Source organism: Rhyacophila brunnea, unplaced genomic scaffold (genome assembly GCF_057557595.1).
Source record: "Rhyacophila brunnea isolate RB1 unplaced genomic scaffold, BYU_Rbru_1.0 scaffold_4, whole genome shotgun sequence".
NCBI classification, from domain to species: Eukaryota; Metazoa; Arthropoda; class Insecta; order Trichoptera; family Rhyacophilidae; genus Rhyacophila; species Rhyacophila brunnea.
Genome location: NW_028233068.1, coordinates 17,575,963 through 17,603,624, shown reverse-complemented (window position 1 = coordinate 17,603,624; position 27,662 = coordinate 17,575,963). Strand labels below are relative to the sequence as shown.

The 27,662-nt window shown below is 35.1% G+C and overlaps 1 protein-coding gene across 1 annotated transcript; it reads right to left on the bottom strand.

Annotated features, from left to right (window-relative positions):
• Positions 1 to 194: 194 nt before the first annotated feature.
• On the bottom strand, positions 195 to 27,662 carry LOC147067020 (serine protease 1-like). Its single transcript, XM_085954816.1, has 8 exons — positions 27,647 to 27,662; positions 18,811 to 18,911; positions 17,361 to 17,565; positions 15,284 to 15,432; positions 11,044 to 11,159; positions 8,640 to 8,769; positions 4,047 to 4,181; positions 195 to 362 (listed from the first exon to the last, which is right to left on the bottom strand). Exons 1-8 carry the CDS (start codon positions 27,660 to 27,662, stop codon positions 195 to 197), a joined length of 1,020 nt encoding a protein of 339 aa, XP_085810942.1.

Sequence of the window (27,662 nt, the reverse complement as noted above, 5' to 3'; positions counted from 1 at the left end):
GAACACAACGCGGTTAACATGGTCATCAACAGTCGTGTTAAAAAATATGACGACAGTTTTCTACCTGGGATAATAAAACTAACTGCCTGAATACAGACATACTGTTATTATATTTATCAATTTTTAAAATTTCTTTTCAAGTTAAGTGATATGTTATATCTATGGTTCTCGCTATTTTGTTTTAATTATAACTTCTATGGCCAGGCAACACTCTCGATCCATGGTACGTAGGCAGCAACCCTGGTATAAATACCTGGAACACCTTTAACTCCACATCCTTTACCCACAGATACAACCCCCACGACTGTGTATGTACAGTAGACATAGTGGTTCTGTATTTGCATTGGACCACCGGAGTCAGCCTAAAAAGAAAATGTAGATAAATACTTGTAGCCACAGAACAGATTAATAAATAGAATTCAGATAAGCTATACCCCAATACACTACATTTTGAAGCAGGGCTTTGAATGTGTGTGTCCTATGAAAATGAAACACACATTATAGACGTGCGATAGTGTGTGTTGCAGCCTTCAAATACGCCAATATTGAATGAGCATCAGTGCATAAACTAAAAAAAATAGGGTACTAGTCGGTTATCCCAGAAGTGAGCGGCAAAAACGTTTTTAAAATAGCCGATATACTGGATTATTTGTTAGGATAACCTAACCTAACCTAACTTAACCTAAACTAACCCAAACTAACAAATAATCCAGTATATTGGCTATTTTAAAAATGTGTTTGCCGCTGTATCCGGTATAACCGTCTAGTACCTACCAAAAATAGTTGTCAGAACGAAGCACAAGTTTAGATTGAAGTATTTTTGACACATGTTTAAGTTAATCCCATATTCTTCCACACTCGAGATCGGTTGCGTGTTACTCCACACCCGTTAGATATTACAGTTCCCATTAATTCTGTATTCCCTGCTTGTAGCAATGCTAACATAACATTTTTTGACAAATGTAGAGTATAAGTACAATATAAAGTTTTTTAACTTGTTACATAGCTTTCAAAAACTTAAATTAGCATTTCGTAACCGGAAATTTATACGTAGTGTGACGCCCCCGTATGGTCCCCATTTGGGTGTGTCTTTGTGTACCTGGAGACGCCCGAATCGGTATCAAAGCCAACAAATAATAACGGCTGATTGCGAAAATAATTAAATAATGTATAATACCACTAATAAATAATATCTGACCGGCAACATTGTCCAAAAAGAAAAACACGTATGGCAACGTCGCATTGTGCACAGCTCGCGAGTCCAACGGTTTTTTTTTTTTTTTGGCGCTCAGATCGCGACAAGCAGCAAAATCACGAACGCGTACATTTCGCCATCCGTAGAATAAAATTAAAAAAAATGTAACCATATAGTATATTAACGTAAATAAACTCGCCGCTTCCATCACAATTCCGGTGCCTCAATTATCCACCTTCATCCCAAATACAGACGATAAAAAAGAAAACAAAACACAAAGTGACAGTTGAGAAAATAATTCTCTTACCGAAATGGAGGGGAGTGATAAGTGGCGCCCAACGTGGGGCTACGCTTCTTGATTTTGATCGTCTGGAATCAAGAAGCAGGTGGAATTTCTTTCACCCGGACACACAACCCTGAGATCCAAACACCGGAATAGGAAACGGCGAGGAAGAAACATCCAGAGGCTTGCCTCTGGTGGCGCTCAACAAAGTATAATAATAAGCAGTAGAAAGAGGATGCTGCCAAAGCCAAGCCAGTGAAGAAAAGAGCAGAAACACCCGGATTGCGAAGTCATGGCTCCCGATGTACTCCCGACCAACTGCATCCGCCAGCGAACTTGGCCCACGGACGAGTGTATCGGGCAAGACCCTGGCTCCAACGAGGGAAAACGGCGTCAAATGCCCTGCATCATCAGCCGCTTGAGCCTTCTTCGTCAACAGCAGCATGTCTGTGAGCCTTGCAAGCAGCCCTGGCCCAGATGCACCATGATGAAAAGAGCTACAAAGCGGCCTTCTTCAGCTGAGCAAAGCAGCCTCCATCAGCGGAAAGCAGCCAAGCAGCATCCTCATCCATTAGCATCATAGATTAGTTAGTTTTAAGTGTTTTGTGTTTGGAAGCGATGTATAATAAGTTATTTCAGTGCTCGAAGTGGAAAATTTTACAACCCGGAGCGGTTGTATGAGGCAGAATGGCATTCCGGTCCATTTCGGGCCCTGATATATTTTTAAAATTATTTTTATAAACTCTAAAGCCATTTTAAGTATAAAATTAAGTTTTCGCATATTATATTAGTATAATATCAGTGCAGTGCGTGTAATTCGATAGCCGCGGCAGGGCAAGCGAGCAAAAAAGGGGGTCAAGTAATGCGCCGGTATGCACTTTCGTGAGGGATCGACTGATTTTCGGACGGTCGCTGTTGGGAAAGCTGGGTGCGGCGTCCTCTCTCAGCATCCGCCCGTACGGTAGGCCTGGGAGCCGCGAACCACTACGCACACAAAGCGGCGTAGTGCTGCATCCGAAACTCTCCGTTTGCCGACGGTCCGAGGGTGTTGAGAGGGCTGGGCGCGGCGCCCTCCTCTCTCAGCAGCTTTACGGTGGGCCCGGGAACCGCGAACCACTATGCTACAGTGCTGCATCCGAGTCTCTCCGGCCGCCGACGTACCGGTGGGGCTTCGATCCTTCAACGTCTAGAGACGCAACCACCCCTTATCAAGCCACCGCACTGTCCAGTTACACACGCTATCGTAATCAGCCCTTAGTTGGCCCGACCCCATTCGGGCCTTTCCAGAGAGGTGCGCTTGTGACGCCCCCGTATGGTCCCCATTTGGGTGTGTCTTTGTGTACCTGGAGACGCCCGAATCGGTATCAAAGCCAACAAATAATAACGGCTGATTGCGAAAATAATTAAATAATGTATAATACCACTAATAAATAATATCTGACCGGCAACATTGTCCAAAAAGAAAAACACGTATGGCAACGTCGCATTGTGCACAGCTCGCGAGTCCAACGGTTTTTTTTTTTTTTGGCGCTCAGATCGCGACAAGCAGCAAAATCACGAACGCGTACATTTCGCCATCCGTAGAATAAAATTAAAAAAAATGTAACCATATAGTATATTAACGTAAATAAACTCGCCGCTTCCATCACAATTCCGGTGCCTCAATTATCCACCTTCATCCCAAATACAGACGATAAAAAAGAAAACAAAACACAAAGTGACAGTTGAGAAAATAATTCTCTTACCGAAATGGAGGGGAGTGATAGTAGGTACCTATGCAGTTGAGCGTATCACAGTTCAACATGAATAATTGTTTTATGAGGTAAGAGATATATATGGCCGTATAGTATTGAGAACAAATTCATGTCTACATAAAATACTTAAAACACGTAATAAAACCCACCAGAATACAAGGGAAAAGCAGACGAAAATAGGTAGGATGTAAGTAAATTAGAAATGCAATCATACCGCATATAATATTTATATGAAATTCTGATAGGTGCTCGTAAGTATGAAATCGTACCTATCAAAATATATGATTATAATGACAACGTTATTCTCAGATACTAGATACCAATCAATATCAAATTAATGTTATAATAAAATAATCTAATAATGCTGAAACATTACTGTGTGATTTTTTTGATCTAAATGCTATACGGCCTTCTTTTTCCGGTTACTGTGAATCGTGTTACGGTGAACGTACAATTTACATATTGTATTTTAAATTTCAGATACACATGCTAGAATATAAGTCGGTTTACAGTATAGCCAAGCGGGAACCGCGCTGATTTTCAAAGTTGATTTTGACAAAATTCATGAATTCAAGAATGAAAACCTAACCTAACCTAACAAATAATCCAGTATATCGGCTATTTTTTAAATTTGTTTGCTGCTGGCTTCCTGTAAACCGACAAGAACCAAAGTTTGTACAGCACTGGTTTTCTTTTTTTAAAATTAAGCCTAGAGTCCCAAAACTGCTTTTACAGTTTATTTATTCATGCTGTACCTAGTCACTTTGATTTTAGCCCTTATTTTTATCGATCTTATAACATTTTTTTTTGTTACCTGGCAAGAGTCTTTAATTTCCACTTTGCTTCCGTAGCAGATTTGTGTTTCGTTTACGACACCTTCTGGTATCTTGCGTGTTGAGGGTGGATGAATAGCAGAACACTCGTCGTGAGAGAATTCCACCAATGTCACCTGATCAAAAAAGGAATACGGTTGCAATAATATGTACGGTAAATTATTTAAAAAAAAATCGGCAATGTAAGTATTGCCCTCAATAGAGACAGTGACGTTCCTAGACAAAATGCCGCCCCTAGGCAGTGCCAAAATGCTGCCACATTTTTTTATACAGTACTTTTTATCATCCTTTCATGACTCTAATATCTACGAATTGTGTTGTATGGATACAGTACTAACAAGATATAGGTATCTACTTATACCTACTACTAAATCTAACTTAAATACCATCTCTGCTTCAATAGTATACGTATGCGAGTATACGGTTTCAGATAGGTATATTTAAAAATACACCTGACAACTTCCATAACTCGCGAGTGACTGTGAAGAGCGTGACGTCCAAGGAAAGTGGAAGTAAACTAGACATCGCGAACCCGACAAAAAAATAATGTCCTGTTGAAAATTGTATAGTACTTATCTAATTAATATCTACATATATTTTTGTTTCTATTCAGTGAGCTGATTTTTTTAATGGAAAGATATTTCCGTTATTACTAAGTTTAGGTAGATTTCTATAGGTATATACCTAATGATTCTCCTCAATTTGCCGCCCTTTGAGTAACTGCCGCCCCCAAGCGACGCTCAATCTGCCTACCCCCACGGGACGTCACTGAATAGAGAAATGTGAAAAAGCCCGCTTATCAGAGCGACTTCTATACAATAGTATTTGATAGCAGTGACGTCCCCAAATAAAATGCAGCCTCATTTTTTTATACATTATTTTTATCATCCTTTCACGAGTTCAATAACTAATAAATGTGTTGTATTACATTACTGACAAAATATCAGACTAATTATTCACAAATCTGCACGTGTCGTTTCTGGTCACCAAGGACGTCGAAGGGCAACGGAAGTAAACTAGATATCGCGAACCCGACAGAACCAGTAAGTTCATTTTTTTAATAGAAAGATATTTTCGTTATTACTAAGTTTGGGTAGCTGTTTCTGTATATTCCAAATGATTTTCCTCGATTTGCCGCCCTTCGACTAACTGCCGCCCCCAAGCGACGCTCAATCTGCCTACCACACGGGACGTCACTGTTCGATAGCCATATTATAGTGTTCGCTAATGTTATGTAATGCGAATGGATGTAACTGGGGGACGGGAAATATTTGGGGGTTTTTTTTTACATCCCTGTGTGACCACGGTTTATAATAGATGTTGCACAATAAATCCTTTATTTGATACACTGGATGGGTCAAAGTAATACGCTTTTGTGTGTTTAGATCTATATTATTGACCTAATGTGTTGGGAAAATAGCCAATAATAATTCCTCATAAAAATGTATATTTATAATTTAGATCATGGCCCCCACAACCTGAAGCGGGCCCTTAGGTTAGTATATCTGGCGGGCCCCCTACCTATGTTTAAGGTTAAAGGCAGCGTTTAACTAAATTAACGTTTTTCAAATTGTGTTTCAGGTCAAATTAATGGTACCTATTCAGTGTAGGTATTATAAGCCTATTTTTAATTCGTTCTACTTTAATCATGAAGTGGTTACATCGCATAATCATATAATTTAAAATGTTTAATGGTCATGAAGTATGATAGTGACTATTTTAATAAATATATGTGTTTTTTCACACTTATCTGGTCAACCCTCCACGCCGGGCCGCCCACAGAGCCCTGTCAGCCCCCCATTGTGGAGGCTATTGTTTAGTTTAGATAGCCTCCACTCTGTGGTGGTCCGTATCAATGACGTAGGGCGGGCGAACGGGGCGCAGAATAATTATTGAAGTTTTATTGAACAGCATGCAAGCGTACAGTGTAGTGTTCCTAGATCGCGGACAAATGAGTGAAAAGCTTAAATAGTGAAAGAAAACTCCTGAAATTACCAAATTATTGGAAGAACAATCCTTCTTAACATAATAACGATACAAAATGCTGAATGTAAATATCTTTCATGTTTATTATTTAAACATTTTTTGTCTGTGCGTACATTATACGTATCATTTGTGTTGAGTATTTTTGAATTATTTGGAGTCTTCCTGTGTCCATCTCCATAATGAAGTTGTATTCAGTCCATGATAAATTTATTTGATTTGACTACAATAACTAGGGCCCGGATTTATATGCTAGTGCATGTTTGGTAGGATGTATGCACAACTATGGGAGTTGCACAGAAATCCGTTTCGAAAGACGCAGAATCCAAAAATAAAATTTTATTGTGCATATTATAAATGCATATTTGAGACATTCGTGCATATTTCATTAATAAATGCATATTTTAGGGCTTTCGCATTTATAATTTTATCGAAACATAACTAAATCAGTTAACGCACTTGCATTTTTAATGGCATCCCCGAGCATTTCATTAATTTATCAGAAAAAGTGAAGTCAACCCGGGCACCTTTATTTAAATTTTGCGCTATCACCTCTGTGGACGTTGAGAGTCATTTTCCGCATATAAACAAAATACTGACAGATATGCGTAAAATTTAATGCCAGAGAATTGAAAAAAATATTGTAACTTATTTTTTCGGAGAAAAAAACAGCAAATAGTATTTAGGAATAGTTAAGTGTGTCGTTTTTGTTTTTTTTAAGTTGTGTTTAGTTTCCATAGTTTACATTTACATTTTGCACTTCTTGTTCAATTATTAATTTATAGGTACCTACTTGTAAACAAACTATTTTGAAAATTGATTAACTTTATTGATTATTTGTGTTTTTTTGTTATTGTATTATACATATTGCTTAAGATTATTAATTTGTTATTCGATTTTTATCGGTAATATTGGGTGAAGTGGGTATTTACAATATTTTTCCATAAAAATGTCGATTTTCAACTGCATATTTCTTTGGGTTTGGTATATATTTCAATGATTTTAAGTGCATATGTGCATGCATATAATCATGTTTTTGTTGCATATAAAACATACGAATTTTTTCCTTATGATAGAGATAATAAAAAGAATTTTTCGACTCGTTTTCTACTAGGTATGCTATCATTGCAATCTCTGTCCACCCGACGTGTAATTGCTCTTTTAAATCATTTCTTTTTACTTCTTCGTGGGTTCATCTACAATCTGTTTATTCTGGTAAATTCAGCGCTCGAAATGGAAAAGTTTACGAACCGGAGCGCTCGACAGTTTTCTGAAGAACAATACATAGTTACCATAGTTAGAAGACATCGTGTTTTTTTGTGTTATATTTTATGTGTATTTCATAAAAATAAGTGTTAGATTATTTTTTTCCACGAGACGGAGCGATAATTTTACCGATTTCACGAACAGGAACGGCGTTACGGTGCGCTCCGGTCTATTTCGAGCCCTGGGTAAATTAATTTCCCACCATATCACTCGTACTCTGCTGTCTTTATGATAGGTAGGTACCCTGTCGCAGGACAGATGTGATGTTTTGTGCTGCTGTTTATGTTAAAGTCCTATTCAACAGCACTGAACCATAAAGGTTGATTTATTTTTTCGAGCTATAGATAGGTATAATGTTTGTGGATGAGTTAAATACGTTAAATTTATAATGTTTTTTTTATCATTTTACTTTAATATTTACACTCTCTTCCATTTTCTTGTTATGTAGAGTTGTTATTTTTTAATAATTAAGTTATTACAACGTTTTTATTAGGTCGTATTCTTATTTGTCTGGTGGTTGTTTGTCCGGTACAAATCTTGCAATCGTTTTTAAACTAACTTCCCGACTAGCTAGACATTTGAAACTTTTAGAATATATCAGAACAAGATGCCAATCCATTTTTTATTACTTTTGGCCATTTTTAAGTAGAATTAAATTCATTTTCAATCAGGGCTCGAAATGGAACGGAACGCACCGGAGCGCCGTTCCGGCTCGTGAATTTTGTAAAATTATCGCTCCGTCTCGTGGAAAAAATATGTTGACCTTCTGAGCTAGATAGGCCATAGAATAGAAAATCTGACACGTATTTTTATAAAATACACATACGATTTGATGACTATGTAAATATCTTCAGAAAATTTGTCGAGCGCTCCGGTTCGTAAACTTTTCCATTTCGAGCGCTGTTTTCAGTTAATTCTGTTTTGTATGAAAAGTTATTTTGGAAGAAATCCGTAATCCAATCCACTATCATTGGTTGCTAGGGTCCTAACACTGCTAACAACTAAATTATTAATATATACGTGCGTTACTATGGAAATCAATGAGTGTCAAACTGACACCTAAGTATTATTTCTATCAAATATAATTTTTTTTGATCGTTTAAGCTAGTCAAGTTTATAGGATCCAACAGAAAATTTTAAAACGTTGTAATATAAAAAGTGCTTTTTATCTTGTAATTATTTTTACAATAATTATGTATTGTATTTATTATGTATTATACCTAGCGCATTGGTCAATCACTGTAATACCATAATACTATTTTTTCTAAATAAATAAATGACATAGCAATTTTGTTGCTTATATTAATTTTAAAGTATCTACTTACCTTAAGGAGAACATTACTCTGAACACCGTTCGATTTAGTAAATCCCCATCCAGTGACAACTGCTTTGGTTATATCAGCTGGTGGTCCTACATGGAGACATGCTGGAATTACAGATGGCCCAAATATTGCACTGTAAAGTAAATAAGAAAATATAAATACAATTTGCGATAACGTAAATGTAAATAAGAAAGTACAGTATGTGTGCTATTTCAAGTATTCCGTTTGCAATTGGCATTGTCGATATTTTTGGATAATTTATTTAATTAACTTTAAAGTTTTGCCTTTTCTTAGATAATATGTATAGCAGGGTTTGAAATGTACCGGAGCGGACGGATCGCAGCTCCGGTTGATGAAATTATTGAGATTGTCGTTTCGCCTATATAACCGTACCGTAGTCATATTTTTCTAGTTATATGTGTTTTTTTAAGTATATTTTTATCGACTATCATTCTTTGACTTTTAAATTGCTAATGAACCAACCATAATGTTCTGTGTAAATAAAAAGCCTTCCTCAAAGATGAGTATTAGAACCGATATGTTTTCATGTGTTTTTGTAACATAACAAAATATAACATAACTTACTCTCTATCTAGTTTCAACAAAGCAATATCATTATATATATCTGTAGGCTTTTGGCTTGCGCGATCTGGGTGTTCCACAATTTGCATGACATTAAAAAACAGTCTTGAGTCGGGTCGAGCATTTAATTCTGGAGATCCAAGACGTACGAATGAGACATTAGTACTGGAACGAAGATACACATGACAGCATTATATTATTATGTAAATAATACTTTTGTTCTAATTTATAATAATTAAAACACACTTTATATAATGATATAATATCTATGACACTTTTTCTCAACCCGGTGTCACAGGCTAAAAATAAACTTATGAGGGGATGAAATATTTAAATATGTATGAAAACTAATTAAAATGGTTAAATTTAAAAATATAATTTAATTATTACATAAATATCAATTCATAAAAATAGTAAAGTTGATAAAGAAATGCCTCCTGATAATAATTATAATTTGCAGTTGAAATGTTTTATTTGTCATCAAACAGAATAAACAATTTAAATTTATTTCTGGCAAACAAGAAAGTCAATATTTTTTATGGAGAAAGATATTATTATGAATGCTTAAAAAATCTTTAAAAAATGATGTAAGTTGTTGATGACATTCACCTTTCCCCGCCTCCAAACCTTGATGTTGAAATTTTATCACTGAGGAAGCGGACAGTGCATCAGATGAATTGGATGCGGTATCGAAGACCCGGCAGTGAAAGTTATATGAATCCTACAAGAGCGATTGGAGGTAACCAGATTGAGTACTGACCGCTTCGACCATGTCCGATCCTAATAGGATCATATGAGCCTCCACAGAGTAGAGGTTTGTATTAACAGATTTTGTTTTTTTACGAGAAATGGACGTCAGCCACTTGCTCAACCTATTAGGTCCATACCCTGACTCACACACAAATTGAAAAACAATATGTGTACTTGCCAGACCCAGGATTCGAACCTGAGACCCACGGCGTGATAGTCCAACGCTTAAGCCGCGCGGCCACCGTGGGGGTAAACTGACCGCTACATCAGTAAATTTTTGACTCCAGTCATTCATTATCCATACTGTGGGTTCATTGCCAAGCTCTTCGAACTAGGACTTATTACCCGACCAACGTGTCCATGTGGCGGAGAATTACAGGATGTAAACAACATCCTCTGGGAAAAAAAAATGCGTTGTCTTATTGCGGACACGAAGATCTCTTCGCGTAGTTTTTGTATGAACGTATTGTTTTTTTTTCATACTTACTATTTTATTAACTAGAACTAGTCAAAGCAAACTTGAGTCCGTGGCGACCCCAGTCTTGGGTCTCCTGTGTTGATATTTTCGTAGATATTGAAACAAATATGTACTATGATTTTTTTTAATGATGTCTAATTATTTGGGTGTTTCGGACCCTCCAATAAGTATCAGCTCAGGACACCTTCAAGTGTACACCTAGCTCTGCAAGTGCCATAGAGATACAATCAACAAAAATATAATTTCAGGATAAGTATGTAGTGAAGTATATTAAATTTCCACAAACGGACGAGTCTACAGAGGAGTCGGGACTATCCCGCTCCCCATACGACGCTGCAAATTTCTCGAATGCCGCAAAGTTGGCCTCGGTTGCTATCAGATCTGCGTGTCCGATTGGACTCGTGTGAGGACCGACCCTGGCAAACAGCTCCGTTCTTTCGGGTTCCATAAGCGGGCAACCCCAGAGGACGTGTTCAACGTCTTGGTGGTCATGCCCGCAGGTACAACCCGTTGACTATTGGATAAAATGTAAGTGTGCGGAATTTGCCACTTGGGCTTAAACTAAGATCAAATATTTTTATGAATAATTTATATTACCCAGCCTTTCGACTGAAAAGGCAATGAGCTGCAGTCATCACCCATCTTTCGTTGATAAGCGTGCCACCGCATTCCCATACTGCTTCATCGGGTGTTTCTCCAAATCCTAATAGAGCCTGTACAGGTTAAATAAGATTAGTGATACTAATTACTGCACAATAATTCCATATGCTAATCAGCCGAAACCGATATAGATATATGTTGTTTAAAAAACAATTAGATTGCAGATTGAAGAAAGCGTTCTCATATGGCAGAGTTGGCGAACCTTTTTACATACGTATGTCAAAATTTCCCAAAAAATATTTTGTTAAATACAGTCGGCTCGTTTTTTTAGGAAAATATTTTCGCCGCGGACCGCTGGTTGCAAATTTTTTCTCAGTCGGCTCGATTTTTAGGACTAAATTTTCGCCGCAGGCCGGCGTCGATTGGTAAAAATATTATTAAAAACCGAAGAAAAAGTGTATGGCTATGTCGTCACTATTTTTTTTATATGTATGTAAGTATAATATTTATTTATAAAACTTTTTTGAATTTTTTTATTGGTTTTCATTCGCGTGCCGTGCAAATTGATCTCGCGTGCCATAGGTTCGCCACCCCTGTCGTAGGATCTTCAGAGCCGAGACAACTGGGCGCCACGCAATCGAATGAAATTTGAAATTAAATAGACGTTCGAGAATTTAAATATGCACACGTAAATAATGATTTAATTGTGAATATGTTTATGTTCCAACGAGAAGAGAGTTCTTTTATTTTTTTGTAAAGCTTTAGGCATGATAATTCTCAATCCGCAATAAAAAACATTATGTTAACAATTTGTTTACGGGCCGCACAAAATTGTGTTTGTGCTAATTGCTTTTCAAATGCAAATTAACACGTTAATTACAAAATTAATTAAAAGGGCCCGTAAGCATTGTATTAAACTAATTAAAATTCCTCGTCTACTTTCTTTATAAAATCGTAACGAACGTCTATTTACTTCATTCGACAGTGCGGCGGCCAATTGTCATGGCGCCCAGTTGACCCATTCCTTTCTCATATAGTCCAAATAATTTGGTTTCAAATCATTATATTTTCCATTCTGTTTGTTTTATAATATTGTATTTGTCAAAGCCAAATACATAGTTTGAAACATCTCGAGTTTGAAATGCTTATTTACACTAACAAGAACGTTAGATTATTCTTATTGAATATACCTACATAATTTTGAAATACCTCAAAATACACAAAGAAAAGAAGGTAGATTAAGCGGGGCTTGAACCTCACATTTTTCACTATCGAGTGACTGTCGGTCGGCGTAACTATCGTAATGATATGTACCTATCGTCAAATCTTACTTATCACACAGCCATGCAGTAACGATGTTGAGCACACATTGATGTAGCATTTTAATGCTTCCCATCGTCTTCCCGTACAGAGTGAATTGCCAAATCCTACCTACGAGTATATGTGCCTTCAGTAGGGAAAGGGTTGTATCTTGGGACGGTTTTACCTTGGGACAGTGTTGCTCTGGAAATTAAACCACAATAGCGGCGACAGTAGAAATTACACAGTTGACATCTATATTTGTTCCCCGAGTCATTTTAGTTTCAGTTATTCTACCTTCGACGTAAAATTTAGCTATCATTTCCGAAACGTATAAAAGCAAGGTATGCATAATTATTAATATTTTCATATGTAGTACTGTCGAAGCATGGTTTAAATAAGCGTTACATAAGTTAAAATTATAGTTAAGTTAAAGTTATATTCTATAATGCTTAGAAAATAAAATTTACTTTGTCAAAGGTATGCTTGGTTGTATCTAGAGACGCTATTTTGGTTTTACCTTGCGTTATGTCCCAATGTACTCGTACTTTAAAATTTCTAAGAAAACAAAGGACTCATTTTGTATTCCCCAATATCAATGCCAACAATACGCCGTGGGTTTCATTCCTTCGATATTGTATTCTCACATGATTTTATTTTAAAATAAACCAGATGCAATTAAAAATATAACATTTATTATCCACCTAATAAAAATGATTTATTACTCAAGATCTGGTTCATTTTGACGTCATAAAAACTACAATATTCATATAAATACTTATATCACTATGTTCCAAGGTAGAGCCATTATTGTCCCAAGGTACAACCACGGGTTGTACCTTGGTAAAAATAACCAACTGGTTCAACGGTGAGTAGTGATGTACGCATTGATGATAGCATAATGAACCACCCACAGTTATTGCCTATGCAGGACTAAAAGGTTTTATTACTCTCAAAAGATGGCTGTACAATAATTAAAAAAAATGAAAAATGTCCCAAGGTACGTCCTGTAGGTTTTGGCACGTACGTTTCCACGCTGCCCAAACGACATGTAGTGCCAAATCCTCTTCACACGAATCAAAGCAAAATGAAATATTATTTAAATTGGTTTCGTTCGCTTTTTTAAACTTTTGGACGAATTTTACTGTATTTTTATGAGAAAATGGAAGTATATAGCACAGGCATAATATTATTGCATAGTACAGGCATATTAATGACATGATTTTAAAATTACTCACATTCTCTTCCCTGCCCAAGAAACGATTTTGCTTTTCCTTAAATTTAAGAAAGGATCACTTTCGGTTAGAATTTATTTACATATTTAGTTTATTCTTTGTAAGTGAATAAGTAACCTACCTACAAATAACCGTCAGTGCTGTGATTCTATTTATTTCTCTATGGAGGCAGACTGTATGGCAACACAATAAGAAGTAAAGAAACAAAGTCACACGAAAGGATGTCCCAAGCGAGAGTCGAACCTGACATCTCTTCACTGCCCGGGTAACTGCTATATCGCCTGAGCTACTGAACTGAACGTGATCCATGTGAATTAAAGTCTCATATTAATATTATAATTAGGGAATCCAATCCCGAGCCAAAATTCTGATCCCGGGATTTCGGGATTACAATTTGACAATCCCGGGATTGGCATTTTTTTCCATTGTTGATATAAAATTTTTATATTTACAAATACCATTGATAAAATCAGTCAAAAATAAATCTAGTATAATTTATTCTATTGAAGACATTTATATTGTATACGTTCAATCTTGGAAATACACAAGTTTAATGGAGTAAATAATATTGTACTTAATATAAATAATAATGTGAATTTAATATGAGATTGCTGTTTCTGATAGTAAAGACATAATGAATGGATTAGCGAGATTTAAAATAGTAAAGCAAATAATCATGGCGTACTTATGGCCTTTCCGTTTCATAAATCTAATTAGTCAGCCAAATACGAAACTGCCGTAAAACGTATGATATCATGGTGGAATTACTTTGTTAAAAGTGCGAAGCATTGTTTTTTTTCCAATCTTTCTCATTTTTAATAATTTATGTGAAAAAATTAAATTAATCGGCTACCTACACATGGGTATAAATCAAACTTCATTCAAACTCAGTTTATTTCTAATGTAGTTATTTTTTATTAAAAGTATTTTTTCTGTTATATTTTCGCTTTTATTTTATTTTCCATAAAAATTGATAAAAAAAATCAATCCCGAAATCCCGGGATTATGTTTATCAATCCCGGGATTCATAGGTATCGAAAATAGCCCGGGATTGGAATCCCTAATTATAATTATACGCGCTCTGGTGTATTACAATGTTCGCCAGATGGAATGGTCGACTCTGTTATTAAATCAATGTAACTAATAAAATTATTTATATTATTAACACGATTCTAGGTAGTTCCTACGCATTTAAGTCAATTTTTTTTATTTACGGTAGGTACGCTTATACTATACAAGAAGTTAACATAATTCAATATTGAATAATAATTTAAGTAGTTGCAATTAATTATTCAATGATAAAAAATGTTGCTTTTTCAAATTTACTATTCATACCTAAATTGCTATTATATGAAAGGTATTGATTTTTTTTTTACTATATATTAATAATATTATATTACTATTTTATATCTGCGCCAGGGCTCGAAATGGATCGGAGCGCCGTTCCGGTTCATGAAATCGGTAAAATTATCGCTCCGTCTCGTGGAAAAAATAATTTGACCATCTGAGTCATCCTCTAGATACGCCATATTATAACAAAAATTCGAACACACTTATTTTTATAAAACACACATAACATTTGATAACTATGTAGTTAATATCTTCAGAAAATTTCGAGCGCTACGGTTCGTCAACTTTTTCATTTCGAACGCTGATCTGCGGAAGAGAAACTGTTTCTTTGAACTAGAAAGTAAATGACTAACCATATGTGGATATTCATTTTTTCCAGCAGGTACGCCGCCAACAACAAGACCTTGGACGAGGTGAGAGCACAGCTCCTCACGATCTCTCGGAAATCCAGGAAAAATACTCTTCTTACATCTGAAGATTGTGTTGGCCAGGTCAATACAATCTAAATTGAAACAATATTTTTTTTATTCAACGAATAATTCACAAGATTTAAGAATGTTTGAATTCTAATTATTATTGAACATGCATAATTTTGAAGTGAAACCCGAGAGATGCAGGTTCGATCCTGCTTGGTGTCGTATTTAATTTTTTTTTCTCTATTGGTTATAATTTATTTTCTCAGAGGTCTTTTCAAAATTATGTATGTTCAATAATCTTATATTTATGATCAATGATTGGTCTAATTTACGATATTAGTTCTATATGGCAGAGCTTGCACACAAGAGGGATGGTTTTCAGGTCCGGACCCCCCCCAGAAACGGAAAAGTAAAATTTAATATCATACTAATTTTTCATTCTCTTTGACTTCATTGTAGGTACAAATTCTAATAATTTAAGGGGGATCCTTAAACCAACAGAGGCACCTAAATATATCGAAAATATTAATATAAATAATAAAATATATTAATATAAATATTTTAATCCTTTCATGACTTCAGTATCTAAAAAATGTATTGTATGGATACATTAATAACAAAATATTAGGTATATACACTAAAACATATAAAGTTAATTTTATAAATATTTTCTCCCCAAAAGCGGGGATTTTTTTGACATTGGTAATACAGTGACTTCTTACATGTCATTTTTGCGTCGCATTAATTTACTCTGTCTGCGATTCATGTCGCTTTTCTTCTTCACAAAAATTGGCAACATTTGTAATTATATTTTTAGTCTGAGATCACAAAGGTTTAGGCGTTATTAAAACGATAATCGATAAAATGGCGGCACGACGCTTCGATACTTAAGGCTATACCTCAGTTGAGGCACGGTCTAATAAAATTGTGGCTAGGCGATGCGCGGATTGCGGGTCGCGGGTGCAAATGACGCATGTCAAACGAAATATAATTTGTCATATAAATCCAACATGCATCCATTTAATGTTCTGTTTATTGTTCTATTAGTAACAATAATACTATATTCATTGACATTTTTTCTTTTTCAAGTAAATGGGTAACGTTTTTAGTCATCTTTACACGATTTAAGAATTAATACTCCCGTCGCCATCACGAAACAAATTGACGTGTTCTCAGCTCGACGTTCTCTCTCCGAATGCCAGCGAGTCCAAATTTTCGTCGCGCCTATAGTTGAAAATTATTTGCCGTTTCACTGAGACGAATCGTGTACCAGGAGCAGTAGGTGCGCCGCTCTGTGAGAGGGTAATGTATCTATAGTTTTGATGGCCAACGTGACTTCCGTGCGTAGGACTGATTAATAAGTCAGACTATAATTCGCAAATCTGCAAGTGTCACCAAGGTCATCGGACATCGAAGACCAACGGAAGTAAACTAGACATCGCAAACCCGATAAAAAAATACAGTCCTGTTAAACCTTTTATGTTAATCAATAAATTTTGTTTCCAACCAGTGAGCTGATTTTTTTTTGGAAATATTTTTTCGTTATTACTAAGTTTACGTAGCTGTGTATACTATATACCAAATGATTCTCCACGATTTGCTGCCCTTCGAGTAACTGCTGCCCCCGAGCGACGCTCAATCTGCCTACCCAAAAGGGGCGTCACTGGCGAAAGCTCGCAACAACTCGTAGGTGAACACCATTAAATACCCCCGAAGGTAAGGCTAAATTCAAAGTGCGGAGTGTTAAGTTAAACCTTGCATTGGCTATTTATTCGACGTCATAAAATACACATCTCAACTGAAAATCAATTAAAGCAGGCGGTAATTATAGAAATTTTATTAATTGGTCTTGGGTAATTTTTGAAGTGGCACAATATCTTAACAAAATCTATTCATCATACCAAATCTCATGCTTTTATTTAAAGTATACGATTATTTAATTATGCTACCAGACTATACATAAGATTGTTCTAATTAAAATTAATTTTATTGATATGTTTCATAATAATCTTACAGTCCCATGATTTTTGTCCTGTCTTCACGGCATTATTAAGAGCTTTTTCTGGTAGTGGTCTGCATCCTTCTTCCGAAGTTGACGCTTTGGGCAACCCTGGAGTGGTTGTTGTAGTTCTGGTTGTGGTGGCTGCATAATCTGGGAGTGGCGGGGAAGCATTTTCAGTGCAACACACGATTGGAATACTCCCGTCGAATCCACAGATCTGAAAGATAATTTTTATTTTTAAAACGGCGATTTTCTTTAACGCAGATGACGCAATCGATTCGTTAAAAGATTTAACAGAAGAGCTCAAAACATTTCAAACTGGTCATACTATAATAATAAAATTATACAAAAATATGCGTATTTCCCACAAATTGAGTAAACAATATTACGCAAAGCATAACAAAATCCCTGCAACTTATCACCCATAGGTCCATAGAGCCCATAATAATCTTTGACGAGTACCTACTTGTACACAAAAAAAATAAACCAATGATTCTAATATTTTTGGTTAAAATACCTAAGTGATTCTAGGAAAGAGATACATTGATATTTGTATTAAGTTTTTTTATTGGTTTTATTATAAGTATATGTTTTATCATTGGCAACCTCAAAATCATTCAGTGTGTTCAGATTCAAATTCAAAATTATTAAGTTAGTGAAAATATGGCAAAAGTCAAAGAAAACAAAAAAAATATTTTATTGTCATCAAGATATTCATAACCAAAAATTATGACATATTTTCCCTACTAAATAATATTAAATTCTGATTTATCATGTAAGGTGACTTGAAACGATCGATATGACGTATAAAAATAATCTACTTCTTTTTACTATTGTCGAACACATGAGACAAATTGTTTTTTCTTAAAATATTCTATCTTTATGACTCCATTTTCTGGTGACTTGTAATTTGGGACTTTTGTCGGTGTTTCGCACTCATAAGAGGGCTCGCACATCAGAACTCGCCGCATGCGTCTTATGACGAATTCGTCGATGTGACGTCATCGTAAACCAAGAAACAAACGTTATCAAATGGAGCTTCGCAGATTGGCCGATGCAACTGCGACGCTTGAAAAAAATATGCCGCTGTCGCATGCGTCGAGTTGCGTTTGCTAGAGCCTGCATGTCGATAACGACCAATATCGACTCCGCGCATGCGCACAGCCGCACAATCGGCCATTTCTCTCCAGACTGTCGCCGCGTTCGGAGCAGCGGTGATGCGGCGAATGTTGATGTCGCTAGGCAGATGTGCGAGGTTGTATCATGCAACACCGGCCGCCCGTTCTCGGAAGTTTTGATTTATGGCGGTCAGGCACACGAGGCGAGTTGTGATGTGCGAGCCGGCTAACACCCTCGCCTGGCGCGCCCCTGACTGTGTCGGGCCTCTACGTCTCTAAGCCTGCTACTGCCTAAGGTGTGGTCATGGAAGAAGAAGAAAGAATAAAAATAGTGTCATAGATACCTGGGCATTGCCTCTTTTGAGGTTAGCAAAGGCTCCTCTACAGTTCATGATATTCACACAGGTTCCTATAGATCCAGTCCCCGCAACAATGCAGCTGTCACCTATTTCAGAAATACGTCATTAATATTCGATTGACTGACATCATACTTGAAACTCTATATATGCAACAAAAAACTTGATTATATGCATGCACGTATGCATGCACGTATGCATGCACGTATGCACTTATAATCATTAAAATATTCACTAAAACCGAAGACATATGCAGTTAAAAATTGTCATTTTTTATGATAAAAATTGTAAATACTCGCTTTACCTAATATTACTGATATAAAATCGAATAACAAATTAATAATTTTAGTCAATATAACACAATAACAAAAAAACACAAATAGTCAGTTAATCAATTACAATTTATTTTTAGAAAGTTTGTTTACAAGTAAAATAATTGAATAAGAAATGCTATGTAAACTAAACACCACTTAAAAAACAAAAACGACACACTTAACTACTCCCAAATATTATTTGCTATTGTTTTGTCCGAAAAAATAAGTTAAAATATTTTTTTTCAATGTGTTAAGGCGAAGTCTTCACTGAGCCTTTTTTAAAGAGGCACCTAGCGGAAAAATACGAAGCTTGCAATTTGAGACATTTTTTTGATAATTTACAATTTCAACTGTATTAATGAATAAATATGTATCTGAAAACATTAAAAATAAAAATATTTTTTATTTTAAGTCAAAGTTAAACTTACAATTGTAAAAAATGTAATAAAATGTGAATTTATTCTATCGGTTCGCACCCTATTATTACATATGTTTTATAGTCATATTTATTATTAAAATTTAGTTAATTAAGTTTTCTAAGCATCACCTAAGCGATTTTTGACAAATTCATAGTTTTGATATTTTTTATATCTATTTTAAAAAACATCGATTTTTATAAAAAATATAAATGTGTATAACTTGAAATCCTTTTTATTTATATTAATATAAATATTTTATTTATATTTATAAAAATAATTAATTTGATATAAAGAAAAAGGATTTCAAGTTATACACATTTATATTTTTTATAAAAATCGATGTTTTTTAAAATAGATATAAAAAATATTAAAACTATGAATTTGTCAAAAATCGCTTAGGTGATGCTTAGAAAACTTAATAAACTAAATTTTAATAATAAATATGACCATAAAATATATGTAATAATAGGGTGCGGACCGATAGAACAAATTCACATTTTATTACATTTTTTACAATTGTAAGTTTGTCTTTGACTTAAAATTAAAATTTTTTTTATTTTTAATGTTTTCAGATACATATTTATTCATTAATACAGTTGAAATTGTAAATTATCAAAAAAATGTCTCAAATTGCAAGCTTCGTATTTTTCCGCTAGGTGCCTCTTTAAAAAAGGCTCAGTGAAGACTTCGCCTTAAGACATTAAATTTTTCCGCAAATCGGTCAGTACTTTGTTTATATGCGGAAAACGATCTCTCAAAGTCAACAGAGGTGATTGGGCAAAATTTAAATAAAGGTGCCCGAATTGACTTTTTGATAATTCTATAGTCCGGGGATGCCATTAAAAAATGCAAGTGCATCTAAATTCTAAGCTATCTACCTACCTAATTTAGTTATATTTCGATAAAATAATTAAAAAAACTAAAATTATAAATGCAAAAGCCCTAAAATACGCACTAATGTCTCAAATATGCTCTAACGTCTCAAATATGCATGTAAATGCACAATAAAATTTAATTTTTGGATTCTGTGTCTTTCAAGACAGATTTCTGCGCATCTCTCGTAGCTGTGCATACACCCTAACAAACCGTTTTAAAAAAAAGATTTTTTTTCGGTTAGGTACATGTTCAAACACGCGCGTTAACATGATCTTACTCCCTACTTCAGTTTTAGTTTGTCAATTTATGGCTACAGCCGTATGTTGTAGCTTAACCACTGGGAAATGCCAAAAGAAATGGCGTATTTCAAAAAAACACTACCTTATTCTTAGGTCAATAATTATTATAAAGCAATCATTATTCGTAAGATGTTTATCACACTTGAATGGTCAAAAACATAGCTTATAATTAATATCTTTAGCATTATCGTCAAATGTGTTAATCTTGCCTATTTTTTGAATAATAAAATGCCTAATTCTTGTGAGATTTGGGATCACAGAGATTATCAATATATTTTTTTATCGTAAATAGTTCACTATAATAATGTCGATATAAATTATACTGATGGTTTTATAAATGCGTTTAAAAATTAATAAATGTAAAAAATCTTAACACCACTGCACATTTATGTACTGAAATATGACTATATTCTAAACCATTAGAGCGGAAGGTTTAAAAGAATACTATTGTATGTAATAAAAATACTTTATGCAGTCACCAAATGTTTAAAATAAATATAAAGGATAATAAGGCTTCAAAATTATATAAATAGAGAAAATAGAAAAAAGCTCGATTTTGACCCACGCTGAGCACGTTCGCTCTTAAGTATATCAAATGAATATTACATTTTCATTCATTCTAATATGTCGTATTGCTGACTTTGCGTTCAAATTTTGGATATAGAAATTATCATCATCATCACCAGCCTGAATCTATCCACTGCTGGATGAAGGCCTCTCCAAGCTGATTCCACTTTTCTCAGTCCGGTGCGTTGCGTTGCCACGTACTTCCGCTGAACGATTTCATCGATCCAGCGGCCTCTAGGCATCGCCCCCATAATGGGGGGGCTGACAAGGATTTAGCCTGGGGGCCCGGGCTTGGGGAGGGCCCGGCGAGGCGCCTCGACCAGCGAAGTAAGATTAAACACGTCACAAATTTGCTCTAATAGTAAAAAAAATCACCTGCGGCGCTATTTTACTTAAACAATATTCAAATTTTAAAATATGTGGTTCTGCGATACAATTTAATGCAATATTATGATTGATATATTTAAATGATAATTTACGTGTTACTATTTTTAGTATATCTCCTGGCTCTAATAAAAATGGCTAATTATCCAATACGGTCGTGTGTTACTTAGTTACCATAAAAGGAGTGTCGACAACCCAAGTGGATTAATTTAAAAATTCAAAAAATCACTGAAAATAACACTGAATACCTACATGGAATACTCTTAATTTTATCTAGCGAAACCTCTGGGTTCCGCAAAATACCATTTGGGAAACGCTGCTGTAGATCATGCTCTTAACCTTGGCGATAGGTAGGGGGGCCCGGAAAACTTCGTGGCATGGGGGGCCGTTTCAGGATGTGGGGGCCATGCCTCTAGGTCTACCTCGCGGACGTTTTATACCTCTTGGGTACCACTGGATGACTAGATTTTTTCAGCGATTGTCCCTTCTTTGAGCTATGTGTCCAGCCCATTTCCATTTGAGGTTTTTAGCAAACTCTATTACATCGCAAACTCTTGATTGTTTCCTTATAAGGACAAACAGCCGAATGAGTGGATGGAAATCAATAGGTACAATATTAATTAATAGAATAGAAAAAAAACTCTCTGAAACACCTGTAAGCTTGCATTCGATGGTCTTGAACTTTGCTGGATATGTTTCTAATAGGTTCGTGACAATTGTAGTACCAATAAGATTGCGTGATAAGATAATATTGTGTACTGTGCATAATTAATATATTGCATATAATGAATAAATGATTTTTAACTATTATAAGGAAATAATTAAGCATTACGAGAAAAAATATTTTTTATGCTTACTTTGCGACATTTATAATATAACCAATTCATAAGAACCGCATGAATATGTATTTGTATAAAACCAGTGACGTCCCGTAGGGTTGGGCAGATTGAGCGTCGCTTGGGAGCGGCAGTTACTCGAAAGGCGAACTCGAGGATAATCATCTGGTATATAGAGATAGCTATTTAAACTGAGTAATTAATAACGAAAATATCTTCCTTTAAAAAATTCAGCTCACTGGTTGGAAACAAAATGTATTATTTAACATTAAAGGTTTAACAGGGCTGTATTTTTTTGTCGGGTTGCGATGTTTAGTTTACTTCCGTTGCCTTTCGACGTCCTTGGTGACCAGAAATGAGACGAGCGCGGATAATAAAAAATATTGTATACAGAAATGGAGCCGCATTATGGCGCTGCCCAGGGGCGGCATTTTGTCTAGGGACGTCAATGAATAAAACCCAGTGATCTTATTCTTCCGTCTTATGGTGTAGGTACCTACCTACCTTTCTTGTTACTATGAAGCAGTTAAGGTGAATAAATATAAATTACAATATTCGGTCCAAGATAGATAAAATGGACCTTCACGGTGTTGACTCGGGCCATATTGGTCTTTTTAGCAAGACTTGTTTCTAGTGATTTGCTTAATTTCGCTCGATTACAATATGTTCCAACGTAATACTCATTGAAAGTTCATTTGATTGTTTGATAAAAAATAAACTTCAATATGGACAAATATAAATATGTATATCATGGCTCCTACATCCTGAAGCGGCCCCCCAGGCCAGGATCTTTGTCGGCCCCTCTACTTATCGCTAGGGTTAAAAGCAGTGTCACGCTCTACAGAAACGTTTTCTAAGTAATGTTTCAAGTAAAATTAAGGATATTCAGTGTATTTTTAGCAATGACATATTAAATGGACAACTCACTTCATACCGGCGCGCACGAGAAATTGTGCATGAAAGTCATTCACAGATGTATAGGTAGATGTCACGTGACCATATGACGTATCCATTTCCATTATGCGATACAAGCTTCGAGAATTTATAGTAATATAACCTTTATTGTAATGGCGTATTAGTGTCATGACTCATTGCGTTAGAAACAGATTCTCGGTTACTTACGACTTCTCGGAGATTAGACGCAAGTGAGCCCAGCGCATCACAGGCGACTGTCCAATGGTTTCTGTCATTCAATTGCATTGAATAAACATTATCTTAAAATGGCATTTTATAGATAATAAATAATACTAACACATGAAAAGTGATATCCCATCTTTCTTGGAGTGTTTAGTAGATTTTTTTTACAATTTTAACTAGTTACATTGGCATTTTGTAACACAATAATAACGGTGGAGTCGAAACCTGACAGTCAGAAATTTTGTATGGGCAGACCCAGCGGTGTCGCCAGACCGCTTTGCAAGCAGAATGTTCATTTGAGCGTAGGATACCGATATTAAAATATGAATTTCGCCATCCGGCAGACCCGACACAAAGTGAGTGTCATTTTATTTTCTAGATGATTCGTCCATATTAATGTCATTGATTTTTAGCGATTTTTTGTATTTCTCAATAAATCCACTTTAGTTATGAAGTTTTCGAATATCGGATACACAATAATTAAAATTTACTTCACACAATCACATATTTTAAAATGTTAATATTCTTAAAGTAAAATAACACGGCATGCGACTTTTGTACCATTAGAGGCTGAAAAAGCCGCGTCCCACCCGATATTCAAAAACTGTCACTATTATTGTATAGCATTATTAATTTATTCTTGGAATTAGAATCGATTTTCAACTTTTAATAACATATCTAAGAGCAAAATTATTGGGTGTTCTGTGTGACCTATTTTTTTTTTAGTTATTGCTGCTGATATTGCACTTCCAGAGAAGAAGTCTCACTGTAGTGATGGAACGACAGATTTGAATTCCTCTTAGTCGCGGGATTCGAGCAAGCGTTCCACCATTCAGTAGTGAGTAGGAGTAGGCGAACGTGATAAACGATAAACTCTGTTTAACAATGGATGTATCACTATATTCACTGTATATCAATAATTTTATAGCATTTACCCCATTAATTAAATAACTTTATGACCAACCTGTTTTGAATTTTATGGTTTTAAAACAGTACCTATTACCATATGCATATGACCAATCATTCGCTTGACGGCTTACGCAAATGACCTATGGGTAATTAAAAACGATATTATTATTAAAACGATATTATTATTAAAACGACGTATGTGTCATCTTGTCTATAGAAAGCCTCTTTATGTCATCACATCACTCAATGTCATTCTCAAGGGATATTAAAACAAATGTAGGTAGGTACTTATGTTTTTTTTTAAATTACTATACCTACATCCAGTGTCGGAACAACATGTGCAGTGCGCATTGCGGGTGGGATGGGAGAAGTTTTTGGATATCTTAAAATAATTCAAATAGGTAGGTACGACCTCGTACATCATCGTTACACAACTTATAAATAAAATATGTATTGAAAATTAAGGTGCAGCGGTCTTGTCTCAAGAATTCTCTAGAAGGTAATGAGAAAAGATGCGGTGACCGGCGAGCCGGTACAGTAATGACCATTTCATAGGTGTTCGTATGCATTCTGTCGTCTTCGACTCGCAGTCCGAGAGGCATGCGATTTGTTGATAGCAGCACTAGAAGTTTTTTCAAACTAAAAAGTCGCATTCGACCAATCTGAGCTCCATTTAGCAACGTGTGTTTTTTGAATACGATGACGACACGTTCCAGACGAGACGAGTTTTGTTGTGCGACCCGGCTAACACGTGTTTAAGTTTATCTGATATTTTTCCACACTCAACAGCCGTAGCTTGTTGTACCACACCCAGTAGGGTAAGCCAGTTCCTATTAATTTGTGTTCCCAGGTAAGGAGATAATATCTTTTGAAAATTCTCGAGATCAAATAATAAACCTATCTTGAATCTACAAAACTTTTTTTAACGTTTTAAATAAAAATACTTACATAAAAATCGAAAGTAAATAAAAAAAACAAGAAAAACATTTATTGCTGAAAGTGCAAATTTTATAAAAAAAATATTTAAATATCGCACGATTGGTAAAGGGGGCCATTGAAATCTATAGAAACCCTGAAAATATTAATAGAGATGATGGATTATGGTTAAAAACGTCATGGCTTCCGGCACTATCAGCAAAATCTAATATTCGAGCCGGTATCCCCGGTCGTAATGATTGACAGATTACTCTGAGCAACGTTTGTTCTTAGCTAATCGGATTCCTTCTGACATTCTTAGAGCAACGTTTACATTCACATACCTACACTACATTTCATCATAAAACATATCTCTTGATAATGGCCTCTGCAACGAGCCCGAAACGTCGAGTAAAGAAGGAAGATGGAGACACGGTGTAAACCCAAGAATATACTACGATAAAAAACAACCTTGAAAGCCTCAAACATTATATTTAAATATCTGTGGTCTTTGATCAATTATTAATGATAAGTGCAAAGTTGGTTATTTTGAGATCGGTATAGGTACCATATGCATTGTTTATACTCAAATCTAGTATTTCATGGTGAAATGATATAATTGTAGTTATTTTGAACGAAAACGGTTGTAGGAAGTAATTTCAAACTGTGTACGAGATGGAGTTTGTCTAGGGACGCTACTGTGAAGGTCACTAGAATGCATCTAATGTACCTACATGTTGCTTGTGCGATTTGACAATGCAATTATTTAAATGTCCTAAAACAGCCATCGTTCATGTCAAAACATCATAATATTAGGCGACACTAAAGATTTTGAAATGGTCCAAATAACCACGAAAATACGTTTTTTTTTTAAGATTAATCTTTCAAAATATATTTTACGGTATTTAACAGTTAATAGAGACAGAACCGTTTTTTATTCAAATAATAATGGTGATTTTAATTGAGCTATACCTATTGTATTCATAACTCATACATTCATGTCCCCACGAGTCACATTACAATTTATTAAAAATTACGTTGTAACGTGGCTTAAACCCAATGTTTACGAGCCGCACATAATTGTGTTTTTGCTAATTACTTTTCAAATACAAATTAACACGTTAAGTACAAAATTAATCAAAAGGGCCCGTAAGCATTGGGTTAAATTCCAATAGATTTAAGTTTTGTACTACTTATTCCATTCGAGTCGTTTTTTGCGATCCCGGTTTCTTCAGACACATGCGCACTCACCAATGGTAAATACACCAGAATTACCTAACCATGGTTTCCCAAACTATGGGTCCCGACCCACCAGTCGGTCGCGAGCGAATATTGAATGGGCCCTCGCCACTGTATACATAAATTTAAAAAAATAGGAAGTGATAAATTTGATATTTCATTCACCTATTTATAATTCCTAAAAATTGAAATAAACTTAAGTTACGGAAAATATTGTGATACAATAATGAATGTTCGATGAAGCTATGAAAGTCCTCCTCCTCTTTACTACCTCATATCTATGTGAGGTCGGATTTTCGGCTATGGTTAACATTAAAATTAAATACTGAAATAAATTGGATATATCAAACTCACTGCGATTAAAAATAACTAAAGTTGAAGTTGATGCTAAAACTGTAATGAAGAAAAATAAGAAACAAATACATCCTTCCCATTGAAATATCTTTGTAAAAAAACCTTGCAGGTGTAGGTATTTAAGTAATATTTTTTTTTTTATTTAAGTTGTTTCTTATTTTAACAGTCTTTCATTCATATTGGTCACACTTATAAAAAATATTTTTTTTATTTCAATTAGAACAAATAAGACAGCATTAAGTAGTTCCACGACTCGTCACTAGGGAATCTGAGCATTACCAATATGTATGCCCTCTTTTCTCTAAGACAGCTAAGAGGTGGGTCCCAAGATTGGAAATTTGTGTTAAATGGGTCGGAGCCCAGTCAACTTTGGGAACCACTGATCTAGACAACTTAAATTCATTAGAATTTCAATTCAAATTCCATCAAGTACCCTCGGTCGATAGTATTATTATTGTGACTTATTAACTTTCAATATTGTACATAATTCTGTTTTTTTTTTTTTAATTTAATACATCCAATTTTCACTCAATAATTATGTTAAAAAGTAGATATGTATATAAAAAAGGTTTTACTTTCATCTTGAGCCAT

Coding starts and splice junctions, on each gene's coding strand:
- LOC147067020 (XM_085954816.1), bottom strand. Junction 17,566..18,810: donor TCAAAAGAGGCAATGCCCAG/GTATCTATGACA, acceptor ATTATCTTTCAG/ATCTGTGGATTCGACGGGAG. Junction 15,433..17,360: donor AGGACAAAAATCATGGGACT/GTAAGATTATTA, acceptor GTTTCAATTTAG/ATTGTATTGACCTGGCCAAC.